Source organism: Gasterosteus aculeatus, chromosome 21 (assembly GCF_964276395.1).
Source record: "Gasterosteus aculeatus chromosome 21, fGasAcu3.hap1.1, whole genome shotgun sequence".
NCBI classification, from domain to species: Eukaryota; Metazoa; Chordata; class Actinopteri; order Perciformes; family Gasterosteidae; genus Gasterosteus; species Gasterosteus aculeatus.
The window spans coordinates 15,249,114-15,269,666 of NC_135708.1; the positions used below are offsets into that span (position 1 = coordinate 15,249,114).

The window sequence follows — 20,553 nt, forward strand, 5'->3', positions numbered from 1 at the left end:
GATCGCATTCTGAGAACTATGGTAATGCATTTTTCTATAAGTTGTCAAAATTGTCACATCAAGGAATAAAGTCACAAGTTGGTGGATATTTAAAAAAAGTTAAAGTGCCATCTAGTGGAGCAAGAACCACACACGTCTTCAGTTGGCAGCAAATACAAATGTCTCCGTATAAACTTTATTAATCAATCTTGTATTTACAAATACATAATCTAACAATTCTGATATGAAACATTAGTATTTACAAAATGGCTCTCGGACAAAAAACTGATTCTGTACAGCACAACCTGATATAAGTTAGTAAATTACATTGGTAGGAAACTGCAGGTTTTAGTGACCCACAAACAATTTAATTCAAGCTCTAAACATTTTGTTTTACTACCAAACAGTCGGTTTAACCAACAGAGAACTTAAAACAATTATATTTTCATGTCACCTTAAATTTAAAAGATTTTGGAAATATTTCAAATAACGTTGACATCCTACGTATGCCAGTCGGATCAAATCTGACACCAAAAACCGCGTGAACATGTAAACCGTCATCAGGTGCTTCACCACCTCTTTCTGACCTCATTGAACACCTGTCCATCAGAGCGCGGCGGATCCTGGCCTCACACGGCGGAGCTGCCGTCGTGGCCCAGGATGTGGCTGATGTTGTGGGCGGGCCGGTTGGGCTGCTTGCCCGAGTCCGCGGCCGAGGAGTTGGAGAGGGACAGCAGGGGGGACATCGGCATGGCCGAACCGTCGCTGGTCATGCCTGTGGCGATCTCCGGGAACAGGGAGGTGAGGCTGAAGTTGGAGATGTGGGGTGTGATCCCAGAGGAGTTGGCGATGGGCATCGGGGGCATATCCGGGAGCAAGGGGAAGCTCCCCTGGCCAAACCCCACGGGGCGAGGCGGGGAGAGGATCGAGCTGAAGCGGTTATTGAGCTGGGGGCCGCTGCCCTTGTCGGCACTTGGGCTTGTAAACATTTGGTTGGGAAAGTACTGGAGGGTGACGTCGCTGGGGAGGCTGGGGTGAGCGGCCGGAGAATACGAGGTGTAGAAGGAGGGCAGGGTGTTCTGGGGCTCCACGGGCAGAAGGGACGGCGTACGGGCGGCGTTGGGCTGGCTGACCGGAGGGATGAATGTGGAGTTGGCGTTGATCGGAGGCGGAGGATTCATCCCTCCCTCCGGCATGAAGGGGAAACCAAAGTTCTGCGCCAGGTGTTGGTCGGGGACCATGTTGTTGTCGCTAGGAACCTGGGCGGTGTCTGCCATAAAGCGAACGATAGTGCTGCGCCGCGCCTCTCCTCCAGACTGCACTCTGCTCAGCAGCATCCCGCCTCCCGACGGCAGAGGCAGGTGGCCCTCGGGCTCAAAGGGGTTGCTCTGCCTCAGAGTACCCGAGCGAGGCCGGTCCCCGGGTCTCAGCTTGGTGGCCTGTGGGTCTCGAGAGATGTGGCGGGAGTGCTGGCTTACGGCGGCGGTCGTTCTGGCGCCGGCCGGAGAGCGGCCTGGCTCAGAGCTGCTGTGTGGGGTCAGAGGGTGGGGGAGACCTGAGCGCACACCCGGGCCTCCGTGCATGTTGCTGCCAACCTGAGAAACGTGGCCCTTGTTGGGCTCGCCGTGCCGCATCGCAGTGGCCTTCTGTGTCTGGGCGGCACCGGGGCTGGAGGCCTTGGCCTGGAGGTCTCCCGAAGAGCCCCCCGGCACACAGCTGTACTCCATGCCGACTGGCGGGCAGCACTGCACTGCTCGCTGGTGGTTGCTCTGCTCAGACAGGTGGGGGGAAAGAAGGCTCTGCATGAAACTTTGGTGACATCCTTCCTGCTCCCGGGGGAGGCCCACTTGTACTCCCTGCGAGCCCGGGTGAGCTGCACTGTAGCGGTTACGGCCATCCGAGGGAGGGCCGACGCCCATCCTGAACCCGCCTTGAAGTTGCCCCTGAGGGACCCTCTGAGATGACGCCACTGACTTGGGGGCCATGTCGCTCCCACGCGACACCTGAGCCTCGAAGCCACCGAGTTGATGCACCCCTCCTCCCATGGTCTTGAACGGCGGACACTCGGAGACCCGCTGAACATCCGCCGTTCCCGAGTGGTCGGAGGGCAAGCGATTCTGCGGGTTGTGTGCAATGCCCGCCTTCCCCCGGGACGTGTCGAGATAACCACGGAGGTCCGGCTGCTCCTGTGCGGCGCCGCGGCCAGGTTGCAGGTGGAGACCCATGCGCTGCTGCTGTTCGCCGGTGGTGGAACTTTTACCGATGAGCGCCTCGGCAGAATAGCTGGAGACGCGGTGGCGTTCCTGCCGCGAGGGCACGCAGGCCAGGTCAGATGACCGGGACACAGGGTTGCTGGGAGGAGGGATGAGCTGCTGCTCCAGAGGCCGAGACGTCATCATCCTCTGCATAGCGTTGTGGTCTTGGCCGGGCTGAGGGAGAGGAACAAAGCGTTATCTTCAAATGAAAGTCTTAATCATTTAATCAATATTCATCGACCTTCGTTCCTGTCACCTTAAATACATTTCTACAGCAACATTTAATACCTCAGGAGAAAGGATGCTTTTTCACTGCGTAGCCCAGGAGAGAAAATAGCCAGTCAGAAAGCATTTGGTTTTTGTTTTCATGATTACAAGAAAAAAAAAATACCAGCACACCAGTTTTCTGACCCGCTTGAGAAAAGTCCCTCCTGAGGTAGTGATTAGATCATTTAATCATACGTAAAAAACTAAAGGTCATTAGAAATGGTGTTTAGTACACGTACACATACAACAATCGAGCCACGTATTGCGATTACGTTGGTAACATTTCGTGTGGTTTGATGTGAAATTGAAAAAAAAAAATTGGTTGGTTTTGAGCTGGAAATGCCAGTTGAATAAAAAGATACAAAGACAAGATGAATTTAGGTAAAAGGAGGTGCCACTCGAGCAACCTTTTTGGCTAAATAATAAGTTGTCCCATTAACTTTCACTCGTCCAATCTATGTGACACCAACCTTGAGGTGGTCCTGCGGGGCCAGGTGGCTGCTGTGGTGGACCCTGGATCCCGCTGACTGGGCCTCACACTTCTCCTGGTGTCTAAAGTGCTGCTGCTGCTGCTGCTGTTGCTGCTGGATCTGCTGCTGTAGGTGCTGCTGTTGTCTGGAGTGGGAGCTCTGCTGCTGCTGCTGTAACTGCTGTTGATGTTGTTGTTGTTGATGCTGTGTCTGCTGTTGATGTGCTTGCTGTTGGTGCTGCTGGGCATGAGCCTGTTGGTGTTGAGTCGTCTGTTGATGCTGTTGTGATTGTTGGTGAGACTGTTGTTGATGCTGCTGCGTGTGTGGTTGATGCTGCGTCTGTTGTTGTTGTTGATGTGAGTGCTGCTGCTGAACTCCAGACTTCTCCAGGTGGTGCTGCTTCTGCTGCAGGCCAGCGGGTGAACCAGTCGGACTGCCTCTGACAAGCCCTCGCTTCTTCTGCACATGCTGCTGCTCCTGCTGCTGCTGCTGTTGCTGCTGCTGAAGCGCCCTCTGGTGTAGCGAGTGGAGCTGTGCGGGGTCCGGCTGTGTCAGGTGGTGTTGCAAATGATACAGATGGTGTCTCTGCTGGTCTTGCTGCTGCTGTTTCATGTACAGGTTTCCTCCCAGGTGCTGGCCGGGTTGGCTTGCGGCATGCTGTGGATGACCCTGGGGCAGATGAAGCACACCCGCCTGGTTCTGCTCGAGGGCTCCTTGAGGAGGGCAGTGGCCATCTGTCGGCCGTACCACCGGGCTCATGAAAGAGTTTGTGGAGAAGAGGGGGCCTGCGCTTTCTGAATTAATCCTCTTCATGACAGCCGAGGACGTGGGCGGCAGCTGTCCCACCATCATCTGGCTGTGGTCGGGCACTTTCAGGTCCATATGGCTGACATTGGCAGCCGACGGAGGGCACGGCTTGGGCCGTTTTCCAGCGTTAAGCATCACCTCTTCCTGGGCCTGCCGTTTAGAGATGATCTTGCCATGCCGCTCACCTACACCGACTCCTCCCTGAGTCCTCATCAGCGCAGTCTTCAAGGGGGTGTACTCATTTAATTGGGCCACACCAGAGCAGGGCGAGAGGGTGTTGCTTGGGGGTTGGGGTATGTGGGCTGAGCTCCCTACAGGTGAAGGAACTGAGCCCTGCTGGACAGCAAGACTGGGGGAGCCAGGGTAGTGTTGCTGAGTGGAGCTGGGCCGGATCAGGTTGTTGACGCTGAGACTCGCCACGGTGCCGCTCTGGCACTGCGACTGCACCTGGGGGAGAGGCTGGGAGTATGAGATATTCTGCGCATGTCTGCTTCCATTGGGCCCCTCCCCAGCATGCCCTCTGACAGATACATGGACAGTGGGTTTAACTGCCACTGTGTCCGTGGGCTTAGTCACTTTTGCCTGCTGTCCAGCAGAGCCCCTTTCTTTACTGTTCGGCACTATTGGGTTTTTTGGGGGCTCCCACGTGGCTGCTGTGGCATTTGCTGCAGGAGGGTTCCCAGAGCAGCTTCCACTCCGCCTTCCTGGACTGTCCTGTTCCAGCATGGCCAGCGCCAGCATTTCCGCCTGTTCGGATGTGAACGTGAATGATCCAAAGGAGCCAGATGACGCACTTATGGTGTGGCCCTGGGGCAGCATGGATGCCACAGAGAACCCCCTGCCTCCCCCGGCCCCAGAAGACATGGGGGAATCGGTCTGTCTGCTAGACGTCATTGGGTGCTCTATAGTTTGATCGTCGAGGTTAGTGTACACCTGCTGAGATGAGGCAAAATCCTTTCTCGGGGGAATGCCAGAAGTCGCTGCCACCAAGACGTCTTTCTCTAACTGAGCCTCCAATGCTCTTCGAGGAGGCTGGGGCGGTTTGAGTTCAGGAGGACAGGGCGACGGGTGGGGAGTATTCACATCAGTCGGTTGAGTTGCAGCTCTACTTGTAGCAACCCTTTTCCTAAACTCTGAGCTTGTTGAAGAGGCTGTAACAGCGCCGTGGGCTGCGGTAAAAGTCACTGCAGGTGATGATGGCGCCACAGTTGTGGACATTGGTGGGAAAGTGGGGGGCCGTGACTGGGGTTTACTACATGGCGGAGGATCTTGGGAATTGGACACGTGGTGGTCACGGCATACTGAAGATGGTTGGGTTGCCCGATTTAAAGATGATGGTGCGGTTGATGGGAGACTGCTGGTGCAGACTGGAGTCAGGCATGCCGCAGAAACAGTGGTGGGAACATATGCAGTCTCGGTGGCCTCTTCAGAAGCAACCAGAGATTTGCTCTGTTTAGAAATGGAAGTGGTGGCAGCTGACTTACTTTGTGTTGTGCCAGTTGCTGAACTGTTGGTCGGCTGTTTAACCTCTGGAGCCGTGTTGTTGCCAGAAACTATTGCTGGTTTATTCTCAATGACCACAGCTGCACTAACGGTTGGCTTGACCGGTGTGGTACTGACAGTTGTCACTGCAGTTGCCACACCGCCAGGGTTACCGAGTACAACATCGGTCTGAGTTGCAGCGACAGAGCTTTTACTCGGTGGATGGGATTGTCTAGATGAAACAGACGAGTCACTGGATGAACTACACACAATCGTTATCTGACTGTTTTGTGTTGAGGAGATATTCGCCACGGCTTCACTCCCATCTGCCATTGTGACAGCTTTGGTACAAGTGGGGCTTATGTCGATGACTTTTACAGGTGAAGACTGTGATGCTTCAGATACTGAAACTTGAACTGTCTGACCGTCTCCGGCAGCAACCACTGGCCTGGCAGCAACAGCGACAACAAGTGGCGCCTCTCTGGGCTCTTTTTTGGTGGCTGGTTTAGTCCTTTTTGCAGTTGTCCTCTTTGTATTCAAAGTTGTGCAAAGCCTCTTGGATGCATTGCCCACCCGTCTTGATTTGACTGGGTTAAAAGAAGGGGCTTGTAGCTGCCGGGCAGGCAGAGCTAGTGCGGCTTTGGGGATGGATGCTGGAGCAGGAAGCTGCTTCTGCTGGACTACTGATAATGGAGCGGCTGGAAGCTGACCATTGTTCTGGCTTGAAAGGGTGAGTGCAAGGCCCCGAGAGATGCTCTGATTGAGACTACTGAGTGCACCTAAACTGTTGAGGGCCACATTGGTAGTTGGTTCCTCAGTGGTGGTGGGCTGGACTAGCTGGAGTGTACTCTGGCCAGTATGGGAGGTGGTTTTGTCAGAGGTCTTCATGGGCTGCAAAGCAAACACCTGGCCATTCACAGTGATAGTCTGTGGTGTTGGAGGAACTGGTGCGGGAGAGGAAACCTGTGTCACCTGAAGGGGATGGTTCATGTGAGGCTGAACGGGGCGTGGGAGAATGTGCACCAGTTGCTTTCCCCCAACACTCTGTAAGGAAGTAGCAGATGTTGAACAACAGGTCGTGGATATCTGAGAGGACGCAACAGGTACCGCGGTGGGCACAGCAGCAGGCACCAGGCCAAGCTGAGAATTCTGAGGGGCAGGTGCAACCTGATTGGGTGCCTGGATGATTACAATATGCTGACACGGTGGCTGGTTTGTTATTTCCTCCCTTACAACTGACTGGTTTGGGCAAGAACTGGCCTGCTGCAAAATGACCACACTGGGGTTGTTGGTGTTCTGTTGGGCTGTAGCACCTGAGCCCATCCCGCCAGTGGGGTTGACCTGCAGCACTTGCATGGTCTGAAGGAGGGGCAGCACAGTGGCCTGTGGCTGGGGCACCTGGGCTGGCTGTGGGTGGGGCTGAGGTATGAGGGCGCTTGTATGATGGGGAACCAATGGCGCTGGTTTAAGCGCAGCAGACTGGGGCTGTGGCGGCACGACGGTAGAGTGGGCTGCTATACCGGGCTGCGTTAACATGGCGGCCTGAGAGAGAACAGCACACTGTGTTTGGGGGACTAAAAAAGGCTGAGGCTTTACGTGGTTCAAGACTGCTGGCTGTAGCTGGGTGGGTCTCTGAAAGGGCTGTGCTTGTCCTGTGAGGGGTGCTTGCTGTGCAGGCACATGGGATTGCATCTGTATTTGAATGGGCTGAACAGAGGTCATCTGCTGGACAGTCTGGGCGGTGTTGATGACCTCTGGGGTGGCGAGACTCTGGCAGACGGGCTGCACTGTGTTTCCCGCCATCTGAAGAGTGGTCCAGGTTGTCTGTGTGCTGCCTGCCGCCCCAGCCCTAAGAAGGGCTTGGCTGCTGTGGATGGCAGTGTAACTTACAGTCCTCATAGCACTGTCCGGTGCGGGCCAAGAGCAAACCTCCGAGGTTGCTGCTCCAGATGTGGCTATAGCCTGGGAATGTGTGGCTGCATTCGTCACCAGCTGCGCAGGGCTTTCAGTGATGAGCTGTGACGCTGAAGTGGCTGTTATGGTGTGGATCGGGACTGGGGCGGCAGGCTGCGGTTGTTGGGGAAGGGATGTGGTGGCTGCTGGGATCTGCAGGGTAATGTAAGACACAGAGGGTGGCAGACTTGGAGCTGCAGCCGGTGACTCAACCCTGCAGTGCTCTATCATTCTCAGGCCTGTTGTAGACTGGTTGGGTGTGACAGTCGACCCGGGGAGAAGAGATGGGGTGGAACAAGAGGTATTAACTTGCAACAGGGCTCCATTAACTCTCAACCTGGCACTGACATCAGAAGGTGGCTGAAGAATTAATGTTTCAGAAGGCTGTTTTGCCGGGCTAGTCTCCTTCCCTGCGGGGCTCTTTACAACGCCATTGGAGCAGACATCAATTCCTTTTGGGAGTTGGTGATTGGGGGTGACCTTTGCCACCTTGGTGCAACGCTGTTGTCCCCTCCAGTGAATTGTGGGGTCTTCTAAAATGTTAATATCATGGGTTTTAAGGAGCTCGAAGTACTGAGCACTCTCCCTCCTCAGCTCCTCCATCTGACACCGCAGCCGACGTATCTCCTCAGCTGCACACAGACCAAGCACACACATTATCAACCAAGTATGCACATGTTAATAATTATAAATGCAGACACTCTATAGTTAGCAAATCATTGAATTATTAAACTTCACCTTGCACTTTATCTCCTCCTTCCAGAAGAAATGTATCATTTTGTTTTTTCAGTTCAGTGATGTAACGAAAGGCTTGATCCAAGATCATGTTCTTACTCTATAGATGATGGGATATCAAAATATCACACAGTAAACTGGAAGCAATTATTTGACAACATTTCATTGAAAAACAGCAATGCCAGATTGACTCTTACCTGTTTAAGTGCCGTTGAACAAGGTAGAAGATTTCCAATGCGGTTAATCCCAGCATTAATCTTCTCTTTTCTGTGCCTCTCAACTATATAGAGAAAAGACTACACTTTAATGTCCAGTTAAACGTATAGTCACCACCATCCACCAACAAGCCACGTTTGAATAGAAGCATAACAGGAGACATTATTTCACCTGCATTGTGAGATTCTTTGTTTTTCTTCTTTCTGCAAAACAAAAACATTATTATTCCGATAATGTAAATATGTTACTCGCATGATATTTTGGATGCCACAGTGATGCACAGCAGACATATCAAACATCCTTACTTGGGTTTACGACCAGGTGTCTGAGTTTCGGTCATCTCTGGCATTCTGTCTTCACAGTTGCATTTATGATAAGATACCAGTCAACACATTTAGCAGTTGGACCTTAAATCCCTCCCGTGACCGTCCTGCAGTGATCACATAAAACATCCGGTCTATGAATTTTAAACAAGTATCATGACACCAGACTGCATCGTCATTGTTAAATACATTGCTAAACCCCACTGAGCTTCTCACGTTATTACAACTAGATGCTAACAAGCTGTTGTTGATTAAACTAGCTTTACAGCTAACCTGGACTAATTGATCTGCTATTACAGCATTGTTACAGCATGTTTAACGAATTGCATACAGTTGTGGGATCTGGTTTTTGTTGTTAACAACAAGCGGCATTTGTATTAATATTCCGTCATGCAACGTTAACCAGCAAGACAGTAGCAACCTGTACAATGATCTATTAAGCTATCTTTCTGTTAGCTAACTAGCTAATAGCTAGCTTACTATACCGTTGCCGACGTAATTATAAAGGAAAATTACTGGCGTATTTCTTCACGTCCGTGCTGATAAAAGGCTGCTAATTGGCGGTAGTTTCCACTAACCTCAGGCGTCGGCATTTTAGAGACTGTCTGTCGCTTAGCGTATTTTGGAATTGAGGGCTAACTGTTGGCTAGCCAAGCATTAAACTCAACTCATTTCCCAAAACAATCTGGCGACACCTAACCCAGTGCAGAAAGGGGAGGGCCCTTGAGCAAGCTGACAGCCAATAGCATTTGAGATATGGGAGTTTTCTGCCAATCATGACGGGCATACAGGGATACATTTCTAATGCATTCTTCTATGCAGTATGTTTTTTAATAATCGTAACTATGTGCATTTAGATCAGAAGTAAGAATACAGACAATGAGAATGAGACAATTGGTAAAACATTTACTGCAAATAGTAATTCCTTTATTTAGACGTTAAAAAGTCTTACAATATAGAGCTCCAGAAAAGATAAAATTCTTCAAAAAAAGGAAAAAAACATGCTTAACGTTATACTACAGTGGAGAGGACACAACTCTCCTTGCATGCAGAGGGGACAGAGCTTCCTCTGGGTTAAACACTTTCCTTAGGGACAATACCAATATTGCCAAACTATCAGAAAGGGCTGTGTGTTGTGTGGGAACAGAAGCAGTTTGAGGCAGGTAGCTATCGAGGACAAATTCTGGAAAGTGCCAAAACATGTTTATGGTAAGATGTCTCAAAACCGTTCTTTAGAGATAGCCTCACAAACCTTTATTATACTACTGAAAGCAATGCCCAAATCAAATCCCAAATGGTCAAATTCAAAGATCAAAACTATGTGAGTGCCCTTCTCAGAAGCCCCTTGAATGCAATATTAAGTTTGTTTCTTTCTAGAATTATTTCAGTCTTAGTTAACCCAGGAGAACCTCTGAACCGCTTGCCGTTTTAATGTAAAAAATAGGAATTATAGTTGATGGGAAATTAAATCAACAGGCTTGAAAATGAAACTATGTGTGGTGACCGTGCCTATCCACCACCTTCAGCCTTCTTTACACCCGAACTGGGGGGATACTTTTCTGCGTTCCCCCTCTGGTCATAACGTTGAAAAGATGGTCAAACTAATTTCCCATAATTCCCATGGTTTAGTTGGTGAGGGGATCGAGTTGTCACCATCCCACCTAACAACTCAAAGCATCCCTCCAAGCTGACCAGCTGGTACTTTTGTGTGTGTCGGTGATGGTCTTTCAAACACTTTGACAGGTTCTAACCAACTGTTTTATTTCTGCTCAACAGTAAAGATATGTCCCAATTAGCTTTTATAACCGCATGAAAATACAACTCAAAACACAAACAGTATGATTTGCAAAACACCACATCCTCCCCTTGCACCAACGCTAAAGTTGGCCACCGTGTCAATCGGAGCACTTTTGAATTTTGAACTTTTTACCGTTTTCCAATTATCTGTACGAGGAGACAAAGCAATAAAATATGCAAAAATCAGAGGGGACCCCCTGCAAAATAAATGCAGCATTTTTTGTACTTTAAATTTGTTTCTCTCTTTTTGCGTCCTTTGAAGAAAGTGTTGAATTGTGTCGACCCTTGGGGCGTTTGTCACAGTTCTGTTTCTGTGGAGGCTGGCACAGCTGTGCTCTTTCCAAACACCGTGCCCCTACTCTGCCTTCTGAAGCTCTCCGCTGGGCGGTGCACATGGGCTGCGCAGGCTCTTCTGCAACACATGGGCATCTGCGGGCTCTATCCTCTTGTAGTAATTCTTTTTTGTTTCAATGATCTCAAAGCCAAACTTCTGGTAAAAGTGAATGGCTGACTCGTTGCTGATCTGCACGTGACTGTGGGGAGGGATAAGAGATACGTAGTGAGTGGAAAAACAGTTTGAACAATTGCTCAAGAATACAGCCTCAAGGGCCTCTCATAATACACCTTCTACGTTGAGTTACTCACAGGTAAATATTGTCAAAAGTGCCATCCTTCTCACAGATGTTTAGCACATGATTCAGCATCTTTGTACCTGGAGAGACAAAATCCACAAACGCAAAGTTTATGAAACAAAACGTAAGGGCCCCAAGGTGTACTCCAAAGTCTTCTAGAAGTTCAGAGCTCCTTACCAATTCCAAGTCTACGGTAGGGTGCTAAACAGCCCAGCGTCATGATGTACAGTCTCTTCTGGTTCTGAGAGTGGTCCACTCTGCAGCACACAGCACCCACTGCAATGTCATTGAAGTATGCTGCAAGAAAAAGAGGACTAAAACGTCACAGACAAACATAGAATCTTTAGTTCCTTTCCAGGGAAGAACTGATCATTTCTAGACTGCAGAGAATGGGGGAAATTAAAGGCAGCACAATTCGATTAGGTCCCGAATGAACTGTGTCTGTAGAGTTCTTGGTCTACTCGATGTTTGGAAACAAGCAGAAGAATGGTTTTCATTCATGTAGTCGTTTCATCTTCTACATCTTTTGTATATCTCACCGTTATCAGAAACCTTCATGCTTTAAAAAAATGTTTTTATGTTATTTGAGAGTACGTTGCACGAGTGGTGTTCCTCTTACCTAGCTTTGCAAGCTCTCCAACTTCCAGTACATCTTTGTAAAACTTGTCATTGTAGCTGACAGGGAAGATGACCTGGTTCAGGCGTTTCAACTGCTTTATGTTGTGGGGCGTAACATCCCCCAGCTCGATCCGGCTACTGGAACAACAGCAAAATGGTCAAATGGCTGCAAAAAGTACACTTTGAGTTTAATACTGGTCTGCGTTATCATTTTTATCTAAAAACAAAATTCATTCATTGCTTTCAAAATGAATATCATACATGAGTTGATTAATCCATTACTTTATTCAATCAACAGAAAATTTGGCAATTTAGAGGACTTTTTACTTCTAAACATTGTTGGGATCATCATAAAGCTGCAGCCCCTATGTAAAACAAATCCTCCAATGTTAATTGTCAAAAAGGACCAAACCACATTTGATGGGAGCAGATCAACTGTCATAATTAACGCACAAAATCGACAGCAATACATTTCAAATTAAAACAAATACCTAAAACCAACCACGTTCCAGAGCTCTTACAAAATTAATAAGGCACCTGCTAAACTCAAGTGACAAGATAATCTGCGGATGTGTTTCAGTGCTATAGTGGGTGACTCCAGCACAGCTCAAGAGTTAGTATGATTGAGGGGTTCACTGTGGTATTTATAGGAGATAACACACCCAAAAACAGCTGTCGGTCACGTGGCGTGTTCATTAAGACATGCTGTCCCAGCATCCAAAAAAAAAACATCAAGTCAAGTCTCCCAAAACTGAAATTATTAAAAAAGCCTCCAACGTTAATAGCTCACGCTGTGTGACAACCACATCCGTAGCCCCGAATCTGGTACAACGTTGAGAATCGGTGCTGGTGTGCTGCTTTGACATGAAGGATTACACGGAGTAAGCTGGAACAGACTCAGAAGTGGATGTCGGGTGTAATGTTATCGCGGTATCTGACAGAGGGGGTGACCGACATAACCTTAATGTGCCGGCGAATTGTTTAGTAACTTTCTTCACTAATTTGGCCAACATACCAAAGGAAGTTCAGTTGAGCCGTTGTCGAAGCGAATTATCGGACATCCAGGGTCTGCATGTGTAACGTTAGCTTAACTTAGCAAAGTGGGTTTTCTGACTCAGCTTCCCAGTAGCAGCTAGCTAAGCTAGCTAGCAAGCTAGTTTTGAGGGACCGCTACTCGGACGAATCGACAAACAGTCAACAAGTATAAACACGACGGAAGAGTTTCGGTAACAGTGCTGTCCGTTGTATATACATTTTTGTCATAGATGTAAATGAAAGTAGCTTAGCAAGCTAACTAGCCCCTCCGTCTCCTCCCCGCCTCCCCTTGTAAAAAAAAAAAAACGGACGTGAAAACTTTACTCGTGCTAAGCTACTTATCCATGACTCAAAAGCTTACACTCACCCTTTCATTGTAAAAAGATAATATCCCTTATTTTCGATGAGGCTGAACTTAAGAGTATTTTGGGGTATAACGGAGGAATTTGGACAGAGTTGGGGTCGGGGATGCCTCCCGTTTTACCCTCCACATGTAGCTAGTTGCGGTGGTTACTGTTAGCTTAGCCACCGCACTCCTTCCACGACTGTGTGGAGCTTGTCAACCCTGACCCCCGCATGCGCACAAACGCTGCTGCATGTTGGCTTGGGAGTTACCTTTCCCTGAGTTTGGTTTCTCAGGATGTCCACTGTTATTAAACTAAACCACAGCCATTTGTAACGGCACCTCCATTATGGCTCAAAGGTCACCGTAAAGATTTTCAGCACCCGTCTTAAGGCGTATGGTGTACAAATATAGTGTGTATACTTAAACAATAAAAAAGGTAAAGATGAACAGGAAGGCTGTCGCAAGGACTAATAATACTTTTTCGTAGTATGCATTTGAAATATCTTTTCTGGATTGCGACCAGGTATACTACGTAGCTCAAACAAACGATGGCTTCATAAATATTTTGATTTAGCTTTAAAAAAGTGAAAATTGCATTTGAGCTTATACACGCTCATAAACGCGTTACGGCAGTTGGCGGAGCAGATCCAAAATGGCGGATCCAAAATGGCGGCAGTTGCAGGGGCACCAGCAGTAAAACCGAGCAGCGACTGAATGAAGTCAGCTGACCTGCTGTCACGCACCGCAGCACCCGTCGTTTCTCTCCGGAGCCAAAGACAGTAAACCACCTCTTCACAACCAGACGGTAACTATTATATTGTCATTTTCCAGATAGTTGAGTAAATCATAGACTTACATTGGCTTTGTTGTGAGTTGTTAATGATTTTATTTTTTTGGTACACGGTTGCGACGAAACGTAGGCCGAGAGACCATTATTGCCATCGTTTTCACAACACAGAATCCAATCCCGTGTGGCGATGCGGTTTGAAGACCAAATGGGATTGATTTTTAAGTCACCGATATATTTAATCATAAAGTAACCGCCGTATTTTAGACACTCCTCGATGTGTCAGTAAAGCTACCAAGTCAAGGCTACAGTTTCGAGGAAAGCTGTCAGGCCGAATATCCTGCGATGCCATTAAATGTTACAATCAATTGGATGATCTTCTTTAGCTGGTTTTGATGAGATTAGCAACATGCATTCAAGTCATTTGCAATTAGCATCAGTTTGTCTGGGTGCTGTATGCGTCGTCATGTCACATGTTGATGTTACATTTCTGAGCTTATTTTGCTCACCCATACATTCCTTTAACATTGTTGTTAACTTGCCTTTTTATCACACAATATATAATGATGAAATGACCTTTTTAATAGAACACTTGAAGACCATTCCCACCTCTCTTATCCAGCTCAAATTACCCAACAAACACATTTAGCCATGAATATATTTATATGACCATTTTTAATGGAGGATTGTAGTGGGGGGATTTCTCCTGTGTGTTCACACACACACACACGCACACAACCATAATTTGCACTTCCCAGTTTTGCACCATGCTAGTTTTCCACTTCCTCAAAGACCAGACCAGCTAGTCATGTGCCAAGATCATATGATGGGCCATATCTGTCCTAAGGGTTATTACAAGAGGATGTGATGTGTCAAGGTTTACATTCAAATCCAGTTACATTTTAGTATTTAAACAAATCAAGCAAGTAGGGAGCTGTGTGATACAATGTGACTGAATAAGGAGAACCATAGACATTATCTTGCCTCTGCGTTCTGCTCATTGGAATCATTATTTTCTGTATTGCTGTTTTCAATTGCTTAAGTACTGATGCTGGGAACTGTGTGCTTTTTAGATTAAAAACACGGAATTGGCAAATATCAGAAAAAGGTTTTTGTCCTAATAAAAATGATGTGGTAGAGGAGATAAAGTGAAACCTTTTTAGGTGTCATTCCTGTAATTCCCACAACCGACCAGCTGGTGGGGCTACTAAATTCCTGCACAGATGGGTTAAGCAGCTGAGTGTAAACAGGAAGATCTCTGCATCAGTGGGAAGGACAAGGAAAGGGCATGGATGGAGTACTGTTTGTAGATAGAGAACAAAAACTTGAAGCAGTGTGAGACTGGATCTGGTGTTTGCGTGCGTGTGTGTGCTACTTGCAGTATATTGCGGATCAGAGCATCTGCAGCCAGCTCTGTGTGACGCTGAGGGGTGTCACGACTGAAGACAGCTTGTGTTTGCACAACTCCTCCATATCGATGCGCTTACACAGGATTGTATATAGCCGACATTCGATGTGAAAAGGAAAAGGGAATAAGAGGAGACTTAATAGTTTTACACAAAGATGCATTTTGTCAGTCAAGGAACATGCTTCTCTTTGGGGTTTCCCACTGGTGTTGGCCTCACACGTCATACTGGCTGCTGCACCTGAAGCGTGTGCAGCAAAGCAGCAGAGGGAGGCCTATATCAGGCACCGTGATGCTGAGTCGTGAGCAGTGATGCTGCTGTATTTTACTGGCAGTTTCCATGGTAACAGTAGGAGGTCCCCTTACCAAGGTAGTGGCACGGTGCCACACCGATATTCATCTCTGAATTTTGGGATTATTTTCTAAAATATATGTAATTTCTAAAGTTTTTTTCTATGAGTAAAGTGTGAATCTTTAGTCTGGAGCCATTTAGAATTTTCAACGTTGCGCTTTACGTTTACATGATAAATGTACTCACAAAATGTTCTGTGTTTTAAGTTGGCAAACGGTGTACAAACGGAGGCACCCTGCTGCATACATTGATGAACTTGTATAACCAGGTATATATTTATCTCTTGTGTATTGAGCTGGCTCAATTCATAAACTGACTAGGTCCAAAGCACACTGTGGTCTCAAATGAGATAAACTGTAAAAGCATTAGTCAAAGAGCTCTTACTCTTGCAGCTGCTTCGAGTCTGCCAAAAAAATGTATCAACTATTAAAATGTAGAGACGGAGGTCATATTGTTGTAAGTGACCGCTGCCCAGGAGAGGATATCCCCTCCTGCAAACTTTAATCTGACTTTTTTCCTTTTCAGTTCTAGCTTGCCTGCAGTCTTTCTCACATTCAGTCCTCTCCTCCCTGCTCTGCTTTCAGTCATCCTAATCAAAAGGAGAAGATGGATATGTCCAAGCTTCCCAAGATCAGGGATGAGGATAGGGAGAGCGAGTTTGGATTCGTTCATGGAGTCTCCGGACCCGGTATGGCCACCAAACTGTCATAAACACTGTCTTCATTATCATCGAACCTGAAACCCGATGCAGGCTGCATGCTCATCGTTAAAACAATGTTTTAGTTGCAACAGTAGATGGAAGTGGACAGACTTGTCCGCTGCTCTTAGATGGCTTAACCTCTCCCCAGCAGGATTGTTTACACTCCTTTTTGTTTTCCTAGTGGTGACAGCTACGGCCATGGCGGGAGCAGCCATGTATGAGCTTGTCCGTGTGGGCCACAGTGAGCTGGTGGGAGAGATTATCAGGCTGGAGGGCGACATGGCCACCATCCAGGTCTACGAGGAGACATGTATCCTTCTCACCACGTCTCAGAGGCCAAAAAAGAAAGTTCAAAAAAGTTATATTCTGAAATGATAAGGTATTCTGTATTGGATTTGAGAAGATATCCGAAACAAAAATGTAATAGAACAAGGAAATCAAACAATCCTTGTATGTAATTAGGCAGATGTCCCACTACTAAATGTTGTCAAAGTGTATTGTAGAAGTCCAAACATTTTTCCTGAGCTTTGCATCCAGCCGGTGTGTCTGTCGGCGATCCTGTGCTGCGGACCGGTAAACCCCTCTCTGTGGAGCTGGGTCCAGGAATCATGGGCTCCATCTTTGATGGTATCCAGCGACCGCTGAAGGACATCAATGACATCACACAAAGCATCTACATCCCCAGAGGCGTAAACATCGGAGCCTTGAACCGAGACCTCAAGTGGGAGTTTGTTCCTGGCAAAAGCCTGCGGGTGAGCAGCGGCGCAGCTCCAAACCTTTTCAGCGTGGCGCGTTCGAATCACCTCAGTTACGCAGCTTTCCTATTTTTCTTCTTCTTTCTTCAATCACCGTTAGGTTGGCAGTCACATCACAGGCGGCGACATCTACGGCATGGTGCACGAGAACTCCCTCATCAAGCATAAGATCATGCTGCCTCCCAGAAACCGAGGCACCGTGACCTACGTGGCTCCGCCCGGAAACTACGACGTCTCCGTGAGTTCACCGCCGCTCCAGCTCCCAGGTGTCCTTTTCGTTTGCCTGTTGGATGTCGCCTGGTGCTGATGGTGTGTGCGCGTCTCTGTGTCAGGACGTGGTGATGGAGCTGGAGTTTGAGGGGGTGAAGGAGAAGTTCACCATGGTGCAGGTGTGGCCCGTCAGACAAGTGCGACCCGTCACAGAGAAGCTGCCCGCCAATCACCCGCTGCTGACCGGACAGAGAGTGCTGGACGCCCTTTTCCCGTGGGTCTCCCATTCTCGCTTTACACTCATGATATGTTAAAAAAAAAAAAAAACCGATCCTGTACTCACCTCTGCTCTCCTCTCTGTGAGAAGATGTGTGCAGGGGGGTACCACAGCGATCCCAGGAGCCTTTGGCTGTGGAAAGACCGTCATCTCACAGTCCCTGTCCAAGTACTCCAACAGTGATGTCATCGTCTACGTGGGCTGTGGCGAGCGCGGTAACGAGATGTCAGAAGTACTGCGGGACTTCCCCGAGGTGGGCGACGACAGCGGCAGCGTTGTACTCCCAACTGGATTGGCGTTCAATGTGACTGACGGTGTGCTCTGACCCAACAGCTGACCATGGAGGTGGACGGGAAGACGGAGAGCATCATGAAGAGAACGGCGCTGGTGGCCAACACCTCCAACATGCCCGTAGCAGCCAGAGAGGCCTCCATCTACACCGGTGAATATACTCGTTGATCGAGTCTCATTCACTGTAGATTAACACACACACAAGTAGTGCATACTAACTGTGTTTGTTTCGGCAGGAATCACACTTTCTGAGTACTTCAGAGACATGGGATACCACGTGAGCATGATGGCCGACTCCACCTCCCGTTGGGCCGAGGCTCTCAGGGAGATTTCTGGCCGTCTGGCTGAGATGCCTGCAGGTAAGGTCGGAGTCTCCTGGAGAGTTATTACAATAAGGGCTTAAGGCAGGTGATTTGGGCTCTTGTATTTTTTTTTTACAGTAGGTAGATTCCAAATACTGTTCTTTGATGGAGTATTTTGGGGGGTTTTACACTGTTTGTCCGACAAAAAGAATCTCAATGTGGCCTATTGCAACTTTTAAACTCTAGGAGGCAGGATGTCAAAATGTAATTTTTCCTGAACTGAGATCCCAGATCCTTGAAGAATTATGATCATATTCATTATTCCCCCCAATATCGCAGATAATATAAATGCAATCTCTCAAAACAATAACAACTCAATATTTTTCCATATTATTTTCATTTTAAGATGTCATATAGGACTTTAGGATATTTTACTCACATTTTCCTTTTTTTTTGCAATTTATAAAAATTGGTATAAACTATTCGTAAAGAAAAGGGTTAATAAATAGGGTTAATAAATTAAATAAATTATGCTCTGGCCCCTTACTGTTCTCATTTCCTGTATCTGCCCACAGACAGCGGTTATCCTGCCTACCTGGGCGCCCGTCTCGCCTCCTTCTATGAGCGTGCTGGGAGGGTGAAGTGCCTGGGCAACCCTGAGCGGGAGGGCAGCGTCAGTATCGTGGGAGCGTGAGTATAGCTTTATCCCGCTAGAGAAAGACGTCCCTCTGCACATCTAGTACCAACGGTAACGCAACTGTTTGTTCCTTTCTCAGTGTATCGCCTCCTGGTGGTGACTTCTCTGACCCCGTCACTTCGGCCACCCTGGGTATCGTGCAGGTGAATTGAGGTTCTAATCCTAGCTTTGTTGATTCGAAGGGGCTCCGCTCTTCTCACTGAATGATGTCATTTCTCCTCGCAGGTGTTCTGGGGTCTGGATAAGAAGCTGGCTCAGAGGAAGCACTTTCCCTCGGTCAACTGGCTGATCAGCTACAGCAAATACACCCGCGCTTTGGATGAGTACTACGACAAGCACTTCCCTGAGTTTGTGCCCCTGCGTACCAAGGCCAAGGAGATCCTGCAGGAGGAAGAGGACCTGGCTGAGATTGTGCAGCTTGTCGGAAAGGTATTTCAGCGTTCAGTTGGCGGCAGGGGTTTAATCTTTTGGTTTAACTTATTTATTTTTTTCCCCTTCCCTTCCAGCGTAGTACAAAAAAAAGAAATTTCCAGTTGTGCTTTACCTGCTTTCTATAATCTAAATGGTGTTTTTATCAGGCATCACTGGCAGAAACGGATAAAATCACCTTGGAGGTGGCCAAACTGATCAAAGACGACTTCCTGCAGCAGAACGGTTACACACCATACGACAGGTAGCATCACACCCGACGCGGCATGCGCTCCCTCAGCCTTAGTCCGGCTCTCACCAGAGTTCAAATAGCTATTGGATCCCCTCGCGAGAAAGGAACCTCTCACTGATTTGTGTCCGTGTCCTCAGGTTCTGTCCCTTCTATAAGACAGTGGGCATCCTCTCCAACATGATCTCCTTCTACGACATGGCACGGCACGCAGTGGAGACCACAGCGCAGAGCGACAACAAGATCACCTGGGCCATGATCAAGGAGCACATGGGAGAAATCCTCTACAGGATCAGCTCAATGAAATTTAAGGTGCGTGTGTGTACACGCCTGCAAAATGTTGTATTTTTCCTGGAAATTATGTGTTCAGTGGTTCTCATTTAAGCGGTATTTTTCTTCATGTTCTATAATATCCTGAGTATTATTATGCCGCGGGGTTATCCCCTGTGATTTATTTTGTGTAAACCGCGGAACACTTTTCTGTTCGCGTTGTGAGACTGTCTCTTCGTTGGTGCAGGACCCGGTGAAGGAGGGCGAGGTAAAGATCAAGGCGGAGTACGCTCAGCTGGTGGAGGACATGCAGAACGCCTTCCGCACGTTGGAAGAATAGGCGGCCGCCTCTCGCGACCATTCCAGATTTCCTCTCCGGACCCTCCACTGCAAAATCACATTCCACCGCCCTGTATCCCCGAAACCTGCTGACACCCTGTGCTCCTTTTGTGTGTGTGTGTGTGTGTGTGTGTGATTGTGTAAGCGGGTGTGTCAGTGTGTGTGTGAGCGCGTGTAAATCCACGTGGAGGGAAAAGAGTCAGATGTACTGTATTCATTATTTTTCGTTGCCTCATACAGGCGCACTCCGGATCCTTTGCATGATCGTTGATCGTGTGTGCATGTGATGATTTAATGTGTGTACGAATGAACCCCCTTTCTTCCTTTCTCTGTTTACATAATTATTTTGTCTATTTCTGTGTTGCTCTTCTTGACGATTGTTCGGTTGATGTATTGTGATTCACAGGCCACCTGTACAGAAGAGTATTGAATATAAATCCAATGAGACGAGCCTATTTATTGCCGGCGTTTTGACGCTGTTTCACGCTGTGCAGTGTTGTGTACTTTGAGAGTGTAAACTCGATGCGTTCATGTGTACTCCGGAAGAATTAAAACATGAGTCAAAATACCAACGTTTTGTGTTTGCCTGTGTGAT

General features: G+C 48.0%; 3 protein-coding genes across 5 annotated transcripts; 1 reads left to right on the forward strand and 2 right to left on the reverse strand.

Annotated features, from left to right (window-relative positions):
• Positions 1-137: 137 nt before the first annotated feature.
• On the reverse strand, positions 138-9,237 carry usf3 (upstream transcription factor family member 3). 2 transcript variants are annotated; one of them, XM_040167375.2, is made up of 7 exons: positions 9,066-9,237; positions 8,470-8,594; positions 8,336-8,367; positions 8,146-8,228; positions 7,952-8,048; positions 2,972-7,845; positions 138-2,408 (listed from the first exon to the last, which is right to left on the reverse strand). In XM_040167375.2, the coding sequence occupies exons 2-7, from the start codon at positions 8,511-8,513 to the stop codon at positions 609-611; spliced, it is 6,930 nt and encodes a 2,309-aa protein (XP_040023309.2). In that variant the 5' UTR covers positions 8,514-8,594; positions 9,066-9,237; the 3' UTR covers positions 138-608. The 2 variants fall into 2 exon arrangements, with proteins under 2 accessions (XP_040023309.2, XP_040023308.2); XM_040167374.2 differs by having other exon boundaries at positions 9,004-9,197.
• A 155-nt stretch (positions 9,238-9,392) lies between these two features.
• Positions 9,393-13,143, reverse strand: naa50 (N-alpha-acetyltransferase 50, NatE catalytic subunit). 2 transcript variants are annotated; one of them, XM_040166878.2, is made up of 5 exons: positions 12,937-13,143; positions 11,536-11,672; positions 11,094-11,213; positions 10,930-10,996; positions 9,393-10,817 (listed from the first exon to the last, which is right to left on the reverse strand). In XM_040166878.2, exons 1-5 carry the CDS (start codon positions 12,942-12,944, stop codon positions 10,640-10,642), a joined length of 510 nt encoding a protein of 169 aa, XP_040022812.1. In that variant the 5' UTR covers positions 12,945-13,143; the 3' UTR covers positions 9,393-10,639. The 2 variants fall into 2 exon arrangements, with proteins under 2 accessions (XP_040022812.1, XP_040022813.1); XM_040166879.2 differs by having other exon boundaries at positions 11,536-11,669; positions 12,937-13,118.
• A 63-nt stretch (positions 13,144-13,206) lies between these two features.
• On the forward strand, positions 13,207-20,530 carry atp6v1ab (ATPase H+ transporting V1 subunit Ab). Its single transcript, XM_040166876.2, has 15 exons — positions 13,207-13,720; positions 16,044-16,147; positions 16,341-16,469; positions 16,697-16,911; positions 17,015-17,152; positions 17,247-17,398; positions 17,492-17,654; positions 17,735-17,843; positions 17,929-18,051; positions 18,570-18,684; positions 18,771-18,834; positions 18,917-19,120; positions 19,270-19,364; positions 19,490-19,661; positions 19,867-20,530. The coding sequence occupies exons 2-15, from the start codon at positions 16,066-16,068 to the stop codon at positions 19,957-19,959; spliced, it is 1,854 nt and encodes a 617-aa protein (XP_040022810.1). The 5' UTR covers positions 13,207-13,720; positions 16,044-16,065; the 3' UTR covers positions 19,960-20,530.
• The last annotated feature ends 23 nt before the right edge of the window (positions 20,531-20,553 follow it).